Source organism: Nanorana parkeri, unplaced genomic scaffold (genome assembly GCF_000935625.1).
Source record: "Nanorana parkeri isolate BGI_ZX_2015 unplaced genomic scaffold, ASM93562v1 scaffold118, whole genome shotgun sequence".
In the NCBI taxonomy this organism is placed as follows: domain Eukaryota; kingdom Metazoa; phylum Chordata; class Amphibia; order Anura; family Dicroglossidae; genus Nanorana; species Nanorana parkeri.
Window position 1 is genome coordinate 1090443 of NW_017306386.1, and position 14198 is coordinate 1104640.

The 14198-nt window shown below is 43.3% G+C and overlaps 1 protein-coding gene across 1 annotated transcript in view; it reads right to left on the reverse strand.

The window, feature by feature from the left end:
* ZZEF1 (zinc finger ZZ-type and EF-hand domain containing 1) overlaps positions 1 to 14198 on the reverse strand; it is a 117587-nt gene that overhangs the window by 46458 nt on the left and 56931 nt on the right. Inside the window, 7 exon segments of the mRNA XM_018553354.1 lie at positions 1630 to 1759; positions 3666 to 3827; positions 7209 to 7328; positions 10341 to 10505; positions 10888 to 11380; positions 13705 to 13789; positions 13895 to 13974. Of these exon segments, the coding sequence (XP_018408856.1) occupies positions 1630 to 1759; positions 3666 to 3827; positions 7209 to 7328; positions 10341 to 10505; positions 10888 to 11380; positions 13705 to 13789; positions 13895 to 13974 (1235 nt within the window).

The window sequence follows — 14198 nt, forward strand, 5'->3', positions numbered from 1 at the left end:
GAGAGAGGGAGAGGCCGAGAGAGAGAGAGGCCGAGAGAAGGAGAGGCCGAGAGAGGGAGAGGCCGAGAGAGAGAGAGGCCGAGAGAAGGAGAGGCCGAGAGAGGGAGAGGCCGAGAGAGAGAGAGGCCGAGAGAAGGAGAGGCCGAGAGAGGGAGAGGCCGAGAGAGAGAGAGGCCGAGAGAAGGAGAGGCCGAGAGAGGGAGAGGCCGAGAGAGAGAGAGGCCGAGAGAAGGAGAGGCCGAGAGAGGGAGAGGCCGAGAGAGAGAGAGGCCGAGAGAAGGAGAGGCCGAGAGAGGGAGAGGCCGAGAGAGAGAGAGGCCGAGAGAAGGAGAGGCCGAGAGAGGGAGAGGCCGAGAGAGAGAGAGGCCGAGAGAAGGAGAGGCCGAGAGAGGGAGAGGCCGAGAGAGAGAGAGGCCGAGAGAAGGAGAGGCCGAGAGAGGGAGAGGCCGAGAGAGAGAGAGGCCGAGAGAAGGAGAGGCCGAGAGAGGGAGAGGCCGAGAGAGAGAGAGGCCGAGAGAAGGAGAGGCCGAGAGAGGGAGAGGCCGAGAGAGAGAGAGGCCGAGAGAAGGAGAGGCCGAGAGAGGGAGAGGCCGAGAGAGAGAGAGGCCGAGAGAAGGAGAGGCCGAGAGAGGGAGAGGCCGAGAGAGAGAGAGGCCGAGAGAAGGAGAGGCCGAGAGAGGGAGAGGCCGAGAGAGAGAGAGGCCGAGAGAAGGAGAGGCCGAGAGAGGGAGAGGCCGAGAGAGAGAGAGGCCGAGAGAAGGAGAGGCCGAGAGAGGGAGAGGCCGAGAGAGAGAGAGGCCGAGAGAAGGAGAGGCCGAGAGAGGGAGAGGCCGAGAGAGAGAGAGGCCGAGAGAAGGAGAGGCCGAGAGAGGGAGAGGCCGAGAGAGAGAGAGGCCGAGAGAAGGAGAGGCCGAGAGAAGGAGAGGCCGAGAGACGGAGAGGCCGAGAGACCGAGAGAGAGAGAGAGACCGAGAGAGAGAGAGAGACAGAGAGAGAGAGAGAGACCGAGAGAGAGAGACCGAGAGAGAGACCGAGAGAGAGAGACCGAGAGACAGACCGAGAGAGAGAGACCGAGAGACAGACCGAGAGAGAGACCAAGAGAGAGAGAGACCGAGAGAGAGAGAGACCGAGTTGCACCATATACAGTGCGTTCCGGTGCGGTTCAAGCCTGGAACGCACTGTATCGTATTGATCAAGTCGGGCAGCGTTCTGGGGCGGGAGGGGGCGTGTCGGTGCCATTCAGGCCCTCCGTTCTGTTGCAGTGCAATCTGAAAAAATGCTGCATACACTATATTTTCAGATTGCACTGCACCGGAACTAAGGGCATTCCTGTACCACGTGTTCTGGTGAAGGTGATCGCACTGTTGGCAGGGGGTGCGCCTGCGGTGCCATTGACATGAATAGCACAGACACGCTCCCTCCCACCCAAGAACTCTGCCTGTCTTGATCTATGCGATCCAGTGCATTCTGGATATGGTGTGACTGGGCCCAGAGAGGGAGAGGGGGAGAGAGAGAGATGAGGAAGACCATATATTTGCATAACATTTACATAAACATGAATACAGTTTCTCTAGTAATGAGGAAACACTATAGACAGAATGAACAAAAAGAGACAGAAAAAAATCTCACCTTTCTTTTTACATCTGGGTCTGCCTGATTAATCTTTTCATACCAAGTTTCAAACATTCCATCTTTGCATTCCTCTAACCACTGAAGGTTCTGCCTGTAATCTGCCCTTTCATCATCTTCTTCCCGCGGACTGAAATATAAGTAAAATTATTTTTTTTTAAAGGCGCTTGCAATCAGAGGGGCCTTAGTATGATACAAAGAGAAGAATAATTTTCCATGTCCATTGAGGGACAAAGCTATGAAGAATTCTGAGACGTAGGGTTATGCTGCTGCCTTCAGGAGAAATGGATACTAGGCAAAAAATTAAAGCCTGTCACTTTTAGGCAATAACCCCCTCCTACTTCACACCTGTAGTTGTAGTAAGTAGTATAAAAGGAAATGAGGGTAGGGAGATGTGTCTCTCAATAGACTCCGCGGAAAGGATTTTACAGTAAGAACAAAGTCTTATTTTCTTTATCGTCCATTGAGAGACACAGCTCTGAAGAATTCTGAGATGTCACGTAGGGACATTCAAAAGCAGTGCCAAACAGAGGGGTGGGCATACAAAACAATCCAACGAACCTACCCAACAAAAAAAGAATAAACAAGGGCACTAAATAGTTGCTGAAGAATTTTTCTACCAAAAATATATAATGAAGTGGTGCAGAAGTAGCCACTGATAAAATGTATCAGTTTTAGACAAAGCAGAAACATAAATTAACACACTCTTTCACTTTGGTAATTTCTAACTTACAGGTAGAACACACAAAGACCAGGAGCGGATATATTGTTAGATGTTCCAGCGCATTTGTTTCTCGGCTTGGGAGTAGATACATTTAACAGGCAATGTACTTTTAACCCTGATGCTGCCACCGACGTAAGGCATATGGAAGAACACAACTGCTTCCAGCTGGCCACGTCAGTAAGCCTTACAACATTGGCTTTTACTGTTCTGCTATATGCTCATGGTCACTTTACATCCCTTCCTGTTCATAAATGAGTTTCTCAATGAGTGGAAGCACTCACTACAGAGGCTGTTTCCGATTCATAAGTGGATAATAGTAAATATTTGACGATCTCCAGTTTCTGAATGATTGGAAAGCCTCTGTACTGAGTGCTTTCCATTCATTTAGTGCTGTTTTTCTATTTCAAAATGGAAATGTCATTGGTCTGGTTAGAAGGGTAATACCAGTCGGTAGTGTCACGGCCCTGGACCTGTATGGTACGCTGTGGCTAACTCGACAGCACTACATAACATGTGGTAAGTGCATTGTGGTATATTGCTGTGTATCTGCTGCTACTATGCAGTGCGCGCTGAGGTGTTATTCACAACAAATGCCACCGTAACGCACCTTACAGATATTGTGTTAAAGTGTTACTGCAGTGCAATAGTCTGGGCCCTTAGGCATCAATATATTGGGCATAATTTAAAGGGCCCATTATGCCTTTAAGGGCATAATGGGCCCTTAAAGGCATCAATATATTTTCTTGAAGCTAGCCGAAACCTTTGTACATACTTTATAAAAGCTTGTTGCACACATTGGTCTCTGAAATGCTGTTGTTACACACATCTTTTGGATTGTCATATTTTGGATGTGAAAATAGGGTTTTTTTTTCCCTCCACCCATGTAATGAGTGGAAACCATCCATAAACATTAAAGGAGAACTATGAGGTGAGTGCTTTTCACTCACCTCATAGTTCTAGCCGACCTGTGACAATGAGACTGTCACAGGTTGACTCAGTAGATCGGGAGGTGAGCGAACACATACCGGCATTCACTCACCTCTCGATCCTGTCATGGCTCTCTGCCGTGACAGGGGAGGGGTTGGATTCCCCCCTCCGATCCGCCAGCTCTGACTGGCGGAACAGACGGGGGAGGGGCGGGTACAGCAGAGCCAGCTGTCAGTCACGCAGCTGGGCGGATCCAGACATAATTGTCGGGATCCGCTTCAGCTGCGGCGTCTCAGTATATGGCTGTGATAAAAAAAAACTAGACTAACACGTGTCCCTGAAACATCTTCAGAATATAAGACATTCATAAATTATAGCAACTTACCTTACAATGCTATCATGGGTACTTATATTTTCCTTAGACATGGATAAAAGTAATTCTGGGAGGTCAATGCTGAGGAAGAATGGAAGGTCTTGTGGTTCCCAGCTCATGTCCAGCATGTGAAGTAGTGTAGTCTGCACACACGATAAGGCTGGTAGCAATGACCTGGAGAAACAATATATTCTAAAGTAAGAACTGGGTGTAATTACCTCTTTGATCTTTAGCATTTGAAACAAAAGTGTTAAGTGAGTAATCTAAAGCTGGTAATAGACGGCAAGCACTACCTGGATCAACAAACGGTGATTTAAAAACCTGAACCTGGTGGAAAAGTATTGTCAGAACAATGACTGCATCCTATGAGATGCAGTCGCTGTTCACAGTACCAGTATATTCAAGTAGCCAGGGGTGCGAAATGCAATAGTTGGCAATGGAGATTCCTCTATCACACAATTTAGTGTGGATGGGTGAATCTACTGATTCAAGCCATGTATGGCTACCTTAAGAGTTGTGGCTGGCATGGGAACCACCAATCACTGAAGCTTAGGCATACACAATACTGCTGTAAAACCAGCCAAAACAACAAGCATTTATGGGTTATACGTGACACAGGTAGATGGACAAGGAAACGTTGTAGGTGGACATTGCATCAAAAGCTCAGGTCTAATTATGAGATGGGCCCATAATCTCCCCCCAAATATACCCAGGAAGAAACCATAAAAAACTACCAAGAAGAAAATCTACAAAATATACTTACCTTACACCTCAACATCTGTTCATGGTGCCAATGGTGACATCACAGTTCTTCTGGCAAGGATGAGGAAACACTCAGTGCAGCACTTATATCATTGATGTTTTCGAAGCTAACGGACTGCAGCCAAAGAAGAGTGGCTAAGCTGGTTTTTCCTCAGTGTATGACTGAAATTCTGACCTAGTAAGATACTTGGAAATGGCTTCGATCAAGACAAAAAAAATGAAAAGGATTTTTGTCCTACCTGTAAAATCCTTCTCTTGTAGTACACTACAGGACATAGTATGATATTCAGGAATGTAGGGTTATGTAAACCCCTTCAGGAGATTGGGCACTGGCAAAGCAAAGCTCTTAGAACAGCCCTGTACAACCCCTCCCAGTCACAGCAAGCCTCAGTTTTGTAAGCATGTAATAGTGTGAAGGAATATGGATCAAGAAAATGTCCTTTTCTATGTTTTAAATTGTTTTGAATTAGTTTAATTTGCTTCCTAGCTTTGTGACTTTCCTTACTCAGCTTTTAGCGTTGCTATGCGTAACCAAGAGAGATATCCTGTATTCGGGAGCGCGCCAAGGACACATCGGAGGAATGCCGAGGGAGGACGCTACAAGCAGGAGATATCTTTGACTAACCAATTAGCGAGAGACACGAGACTTTAACTAACAGTTCCTCTAGTTTGCCCAATAGTATAATAACAGAGGTGGGCATATGTGTGACGAGCACTCTCCTGTTATCTGTGTATAAAGGAGAGAGACAGCCCTGAATAAAGCAGAATCTTCATAGACCGTTAATTCTGAGTTTGTGATTTCTCCGGTGCACCGTACACAAAATAATTAGAAACAGCAGCAGACATCTTGTGTGAACCCAGTTGTGGTTCAGATCCATTTCAATAGTTGGTGTGGATCATAAGAAACAGAGATGGGACCTGTGTCCTGTATTCTACTACAAAATTTTTTTTTTTTTAAAGGTAAGACAAAAACCTTTATTTTTATCTGTATATTACAGGACACAGGATGGTATTAAGAAATGTAGCAATATAACTGAGGGGCGGGCAACACAGAAAAAAGGAAACGCCAACAGGCCATGAAACAACAGGTTAACAGAGGGGGCTTAAGACAGCTTACAGAGATGCCTAAAGAACCTTACGACCTGGTAACAAATAACATGAACAGAGGACCAGTTAACAATCTTGCATATCTGAGGAACAGGTTCCCCAAATCTGAAAAGCCCAAGAAATACAAACTTATTTCGTAGAGTGTGCTTTGATAGGGAAAGGCAAAGCCCTGTTCTTAAGAGCACAGGCTTGAACAATGATTTGTCAAATCCACCTGGAGATGGTAGAATGAGATGCAGGCTGTTCCCTGGGTGCTACCCTCAGGAATGACAAAAAGAATGTTGGTTTGTCTAAATGAAGCCGTAACTCAGACGTAGACTCCAACAGCACAAACTGCATCCAGACAATAAAGAGATATCTTCGTAGGATGGTGAGGAGCAGGACATAGAAAAGGCAGGACAACCTTAGGAAGAAACGATGTGTAGACCAGACTAAACTGATTTCATGAAGTCACCCACCCACAGCCCCGGACCTGTAAAGCACTGCAGCTCCCACCCACATTGTTCCTCTGGAACTGAGGGGCGGTTACTTACGCACAAAAAACACTTTAGATTCCAGCGCTGCATCTTCTTCCCAATGAGGTCCAGGCATGGCTTTCAAGGCTACGCCAAGGATCAGCAAAGTTTCAAAATGAGCACTAGGGTCTGTGCAACAGACCAAAGAAACTTACTACAATAATAAAAGCATCTCAAAGCTTCTGGGAGTGGGAGGGGTTATGCACCAATTTGCCAGTGTCAATCTCCTGAATAGTGGCAGCATAATTCATTATTTCTGAATACATGTGAGTGAGTAATGTGCAACAAAGAAATAGATTTTTGTACTCATCGTAAACTCATTATTTCTGAGTCTACTGAGGGACACAGCTTGATGATAATAAGCAACTTAGTGTTATACTGCCACTTACAAGAGAAATATACACTAGGCACAGAAACAAACTGAAGGACAGCCCCCTTAAAGCTGTAACCCTTCAAACCTCACACTTTTTCAGTTGAAGCAAGCAGTCCAAACAGAGAAAGGAAGCATATGAGGGGAGGGAGCTGTGTCCGTCAAGGGACTCAGAGAATAGGCATTGACGGGGAGTAGAAAACTACTGTTTTCTCTATTGAGGGATACAGATTGATAATAAGCAACCTAGGGACGTCAAAAAGCATTCTAAACTGAGGGTGAACACCAAACACACATGCAAAAACACATGCAAACCAGCCCAAGAAGAAAAAAACAAAAAAAGGCAACCAAGAGTAATAAATATTTGCTTGCAGAACCTTTCAGCAGAAACTAGCACCTGTGTGAAATAAATGGCCTGCCCTATGCTGACACGTGAGTGACAAATGCACAAAAAATGTGCATAGCAAGTGTGAATGGGGTCTTGGAGCCTTTGGCGTGATCTTTGAGGGGTTTTGACAATGAGTAACTTCACATAAAGCAGCTACAATGGTTAGAGATAGCTTGTTTTAAAGCTATTTTACTGTGTGTTCTCAATATTTAATAAGTTTAATGTTCATAGTATGGACAGAGGTACTCAAAGGGTCAGTCCCATCTAAATGTTAAATTTCAGTATATCTCCAAAGCAAGCATTTAAATTGTTATGTAGAGGAGTCACATGAAACAGCCAAAATTGGTTAAAGATAACACACAGCCATTAACAGTGGAAACTTACAAACACTGCACAGTGAGGCCAAAACTTACCGGTCATCAAGGCCGCTGAAACTCTTCACAGCATTAACTAGGAGAACAACAAGCCTGTAGTAAGTTTCTCGTACTTCTTGATGCAGTTCAGCACCACAGCCTTCAAGGTGACCAAAGTAACTACAGCAGAAAACAAAGGGGAGAAAAAAGAAGTTGTGGTAAAAGCCTTTGCATTTAATTTTTTCCCCCTCTAATTTATCCTTCTACATATAGCAGTCACAAAAATCCAAAGCGAACACAACCAATTCCATCAAAAATGTTTATTTTCTGTTTGGGTGACACTTGCATTAGCTACAACTCCAGCATTCCGAACATTACTGTTGTGATGTCAAATATTGATAGAGAAGCTTGACTCTGATAAGGGTAAGGCAGAAATGACAAGCAACACACTAGAAAGAGAATTCACGTAATAAAGAAAATGAATCAAGCTCTTGTTACAATGAAATAAACACTGTAATTATAGCCAACACAGAAAGTCTAATTGGTTAACTTTTATTTAAAAACAAAAAAAGCACACAACAAAACACTGCTCTTCAATTTTTTAAAACTTTTACTTGGGATCCTTCAGAAGATGAGGATAGTGGAAATTATAGGAATATAGCTAGCAGAGTGCCCAGATTAACATGATTAAAGGAGAACTATGGGGTTAAGGCTTTTCCCCATAGTTCTCCTTAGGGTAAGGGGAGGACACAAACTAGCGTCCTGCCGTCACCCTAGGCTCAGTGAGACGCCGCAGTATACCGCGAGCAGCTGAAGCGACTGACTGTGACTGACAGCCTGCTCTGCCTATCTAGAGGCAGAGCCAGATGTACCCGCCCCCTCCCCCGTCCATTTCACCAGTCAGCGCTGGCGGATAGGAGCGGGGGGGGAATTCAGCCGAGAGGTGAGCGAACGCCGGTATGTGTTCGCTCACCTCCCGATCTACTAAGCCGACCTGTGACAGTCTCATTGTCACAGGTCAGCTAGAACTATGAGGTGAGTGAAAAGCACTCACCTCATAGTTCTCCTTTAATGGCTGTGGGAAAAAAAAAAAACTATGCTTACAGACAGTTTACAGACACAACTTTTAATTATCCATGCGTATGGATTCTTATATGCACGTTTTGTCAGAAACACCTGCCACTAACAAAACAAATAGAAAGGGGAATTTGTAGTTCAGCCTGTGGGAACTTTCGGCTGGCGCATTAATATCAGGAGCCACGGCTCCCGACAATTAAGTTAAAGTTCCGGCCCGGCCTGCACTGGAGAGTACAGCAGAAATCAATCCGCCGCTGTATCTACTGTACTCTCCAGTGCAAATAGTTCAGTCTGACTGGAATCAGAGAAAGGTAGGCAGGCAAGGAGATGTGCACTGTGACAGGACAGGGGACACTGATTGATATTATGTATTCCGAGCCCACATATTATCCATCATGTATATCCATCACTGCCCTTCCCTACACAGACCCCCTCACCACCCCCTCCAGCTTCTTCACTGACAGGAGACATTAGGACAGGGTACATTGATGGACATTATCTATTCCAAGCCCACATAATGTCCATCAAATTGTAGATCACATTTTACTGTTTAAAATGTGCATATATACGTTGCTGAATACTGCACAAGTTGTTTTGTGTAATAAAATGAAAATGTTTCACAAATTAAATAATTTTTGGGTCACGACTTAATAACCAAAGGAAAAATGTGGGTCCCGAGGTTACACAGGTTGAGAACCACTGCACTAGATAATTGTATAAGTGTATGTAAAGGCAATTTTTTTTTTAAATTAAGTTACAGTTTTGGATTCAGTTGGAGGGTTAGCTCCCATTTCAGGTTTTATTGTCGTCTTTGTCCCCATTCGGAAAATGTACTCCTCTATGTGAGAAAAAGTTATGGAAATTTAAAACATTAAGAGTTAGCAACACAGTAACACCTGTTCCTAGGACAATTGCTATAGGAATTTTGCTCTAAAACAGGAAGCAAAATCCCCTTAGCCAACATAGGCAGCAAAAAATAACCAGGTTAAGAACCCCTATCTAAAACTAAAAACAAAATGTTTTGGCTTTACATGCACTGCAAAAAAGCTTCAGAATCTTTTTTTCTTCTAAAATGGCAAGTAGGCGGTCGTGCCCGCATTTGATGCTTGTGATGCATTTCTCCTCCTTATTAATTGGCCACTTAGCTTGCCTCTTGCAATCTTGTTCGAGGATACACTTATCAGAGGGTTGCAGCTGTGCCACATCTTTCTGCTGCTCTTCTCTCTTGGGCCAAAGACCTGCAATTACCTGATCAGGTGTCCACTCAATTTATTCATGACTTTAGATGTCTCGTCCACATTGGTGCCCCAGTCATTTAGAATGAGATAAGGTTACTAGCATTTCAAAATCAAACCTGGAGACCATTCCCACTTTTAACCACACCTACAAACTCATGCCCCTAAACAATTGGCCACAAACTTGAAACAAGAGGCAGATATTTAAGATATAAAGACAAAATGCCCTGGGTAGAGAAATTGTTGGTGTGGTGAAATTGTGGTAACCGTGGAAGCAGCTAAAATGGTATGGTTAAATAAAATCTGAGCCTCCTCTCCTATGGATCCAGAGTGACTAGCACACCGAGTGCAGGGGTTAGAAGTGTATAACATTAAAAAAGTGCAGCGGTCAGGTGTGTGCAGCACATGGAGTGTAGGCGTCAGGAGTGTGTAATGCAAGAAGTGCAGGGGTCAGGAGTGTGCAGCGCAGTGTATAAGGTCAGGAATTAGTAATGTACAGGCCAGCATACAGATCTCTGCCCCCAATTGCCCCCCAGTACAGTCCCGCCCTCCTCTCCCAGTACAGACTTCTCTCACAATGCCCCAGTACACAGACGCCCCAGAAAGCCAACTTACCAGACCTCAGATACACAGCCAGGGAACAGTGAGCAGGGAAGTCTACCCCCGGCTGTCATGGGACACTCACATCAGAGCCAAGGAGCAGCTTTGGTGAGCTCTCCACAGCCGCTGTGTCTGAGGTCATGAATGCAGTGTAAATGGCACAGCAGTGCCAACACTTTGTGGTTATGGGGCATGCAACTGCCTGCCCTGCACCACCTGGCAGCCCGGGGTTTGTAAAATGTTACAATAAAACTCCATGTAAACAGATGGGTAAACTTACTTTGTGAAGTCATTTTGACAGGCCAGCAGCTCCAGTAAGAAGAGTACACAAGGAGGCTGAAAGAAATTGGGTTGCCCGAGAGTGTCCAGACATTCCTGGATTATCCTAAGTACTTTCAGAATGCTTTCAGCCTGAGCTTTTCTTAAGGACAGGACCTGCAAAACACTTTAACAACAAAAGACAGTAAAATATTATCATAACAAAATCATAAAAACACAAAACTAGAAAAGCACAGCTTTTTAATAGATGACTGCAACTGAAGAGGCTTGTGTTTAAAAAAAAAAAATGACTTCAATTGTACCCAACTTTTTAATTCTTCAATAAACGATTCACTGAAGCCTCAAAACACCCACATCAGTTAATTTTCGATTATTGCTTGTGCATCCATATTTAAGATTCTTTACTTCTAAAAGGATAATTAGGAGTACATTTATACTGATGAGTGATCTGCTTTGATCATCTTGTGCTAGGATTATTCATAATACCTCCTCCTAAAAGCATTAAGATCTAAAAATAACAACTGGCAAGAAAAGTTCTTAGTCTTTACCTTTCATGGGAAATTGCTGGATCCTTTACAAAATCTAAGATACTCTTCAAAATGGGATATTTTTCCTTCACTGTTGGCAACATCTTTGCCTCCTCCATAGAGCGGAATGAAAGCAGTCTTAGTCTTGCTCGACTAAATGGGGCTTTACGTGTTGGGGTAGGAGGAGGAGAGGAAGGCTCGTCTGCTTTTTCTGATGTTTTCGTTTGAGACCCTACTGGCGTCTCATACTTAAAGAGTTCTGGTTCCTTCTTTTTCTGAGAGTCAGGATCAGGCACTTGACATTTAGCTATTAAATTTGGATGTGGAGCTTCAGGGGAGGCATTAACAGGCGAGGCACTTGAAGCTTGAAAATCTGCTTCTACAATGGAACTCTTCCTACGAAGAGTGCACAACACTCCATTGTCCTCTGTGGAAATCGAGCTCTCTAATGGTAACTTTGATGTAGTAGGCAAAAATCTCAGCAGCAGAAGACTTTTCTGTATGCACTGCTTTGCTGAAATCAAACGTTAAAAAAATAAAGAGAGGAAAAACAAATACAGATGTTAAATCGAAGCTATAGTGTATTTTCAGTGATCATCAGGGTTCATTGCAATGTTGTAAAAAAATGTTAGGGCTGTATTGCGGATACCGATTTGTTTCAATTTCCTCTACAAGCGATCTGTATAATCAGGCAATCAATCAGCAACAATGAATAAAAACCCCCGAGATAAAAATGACAGCTTAATAGATAATGAAATGATTTAAATAAGTCAGATCTGTCCATCAGGCTTGCAATGAGAGGGAGGAATAGTAAGTCACAATGTATAGCAAGGTAATGTGACCTATGTTATGTGCCGTCGTGTACATTTGTAATTACAATCTATACACAGAATCTTTGTTTTTAAACCTTTAACAACAAATTGATATAGATTAAAGCCTGAATCTAGACAAAGCATTCTTTAAAAGAGAACTATGGGGTAAACTTTTTATCCCATAGTTCTCTTAAGGGAGGGACATATACTAACATCCTCCCGTGACCCAAAGCTCAGTGTATAGCGAGCTATATACTGAGAGCACTGCAGCCGGGACGGATCACGACAATACTGCTGAGATCCACCCAGCTAGCTGATTGACAGTGGGCTCTGCCCATCAACAGGCAGAGCCAGCTTTGCCCGCCCCATCTGTTTGTTGAGTCCATGCTGGAGGATCAGAGAGGGGAGGGGGTTAGTATAGTCACTGACAGTCACCGCTCTCTGCAGGTAGATGATCGGAAAGTGAGCGAGCGACAGTATGCGTTTGCTCTCTTCCCGATCAAGAGAGCCGACGTGTGACAGTTTCATTGTCACACGTCGGCTCTAACTATGAGGTTGAGTGAAGATCACTCACCTTACAGTTCTCCTTTAAATTTTGGATAACATGGTGAAAGGTTGTATCCTCTGTTCAGTGTATATTGCCATCGTAGAGGCCACTGAGAAAAAAATATGGTCAGCTCCTGTGTGACCAATGAGGTAGAAAGTATGGGCAAATATCAGCACTTTTCTTAGTGTGGAGAGGAGTGTTTTAATTGTTATAAATGTGTCCCAACTGGGGATGGGGGTTTAGGGGAGTTCCCTCACGTTTGCAGTCACCAAAACTGAAGGTTAGGGGAAATCTCAACAGGACAAAAAGAAATAAAAACTTTACAGTGGTTCTTACTACAATATCCAAAACCAAGAAAGTTTTGACTGGAACGCCACTTTGAAGGCGAAACCACCAACTTTGTAATGTTTTTTAGAAGTGAAAGCGATCAGCTCAAAGTAAACCGTTCTACTCCCCAAACATGTAAACACAGTGACACCTGTATCATTTCCCCAAAATGCCTGAGCAAACTAAACAGCATTATTACGGATAAGCATAATTCAACTTCTGTTCAAAATTTAAAAGCTAAGCCTTAAACTCCAACTACTTCCCCTGGCCACTGACCTATACAGACAGCAATAAGAAATGACTATTACAGGAGGGTAGAGGTGTTACATTCAATAATATGCATGCGTATCCAGAAGCACTGGCAATATGCTTTAGGCAGGCAGTACCCAACAACTAAAGATTCAATTTCACATTGTTCCATCTCTAAAATTCTGTTCCAAAAGAATCTGAAAGCTCTGCAGCACTGAACCTTTATTCTTCAGATGTGAAGTAACAGAATGAAACTGGAAAAACAGTGGACCAAGGATATCTAAAAGGCAAAATCTTTTTTTGTCCCAATTGAGCAGGGATTGGTAAAATCCTTCTCACATTGGGGACATTTATTTTGTGTCCTGTCCTGGAGACACAACAGAAAGTGAGAGGAAATTCCCTCTAAAGCCAGTGCCACTGGAACAGGTATCCGCATTGAAGGACTTCCCCTAAGCTCCCGTGTGTTGTAAAATTTTGGATTTCCATTTTTCCTTCTGTCCTGGCAATCAAGACAAACAGAGCAGGAATCTCCCGGCATGGAGTTACTTTAAGGGAAAGGCAATATATGGAAGTCTGTAATCCATTAAATACGTTTAATATGCTAAATGACTGTCGACCAGCAGATCTTTTCATGCTCACCTTTTGACAAAGAAATAATTTATTTCAACAAATTTCATGGAGGGTTTTTTTTTTAAATATTTTATCAACAAAGATATTTGTGGAATAAAATTACCCTCGTTTGACTAAATGGTTTATGCAAATGTATATTTTCCAAGGATGCAAATTCAGTACCTGAAGATTCTCCACGAGCAGAAAAAAAGTTGCCTTATCCTTAACAAATGGTTTTATACTCTGTAATATTCCATATAAATCTGTAATCAGTAATGTTTCTGCAATGCTCACCCAACATGTCTGGATTCATTTCTGCTCCATCTACCACAAGCTTCTCATTTCCACCTGTATGCAAAGACTTCTGCTTCATTTCAAGCTGCAGGGGACACATTACACAATCAATATAACATTATTATGGTTCCATCAGTGCTGTTAGATGGCAAAGAGAAAATTTAAAATAAAATGAAAAAAAGACTCTTACCATCCATATTCTAATTCCATCTGCCAAAGCATACACCTGAGAAAACTCCTCACATAAAGCAAGATTTCCTCCTGTAAGCACTGGGAGGGGAAAAAAGATGCTCAATTCTCAATTGTAATCTCAAATTGAAATGTTACAGCCACATATTTTTGTTAGTTTCAGACAGTGTGGGGAAAGATAAGAATCCCTGAGGGTTTTTACCGCTATCCAGGGCTCCGTGAGAAATATTATTTCACATACTGTCCCAGTATCAGTATGTTATGCCAGACAGGAAATTAAGCAATAAAAAAGTAAATAGATAAAA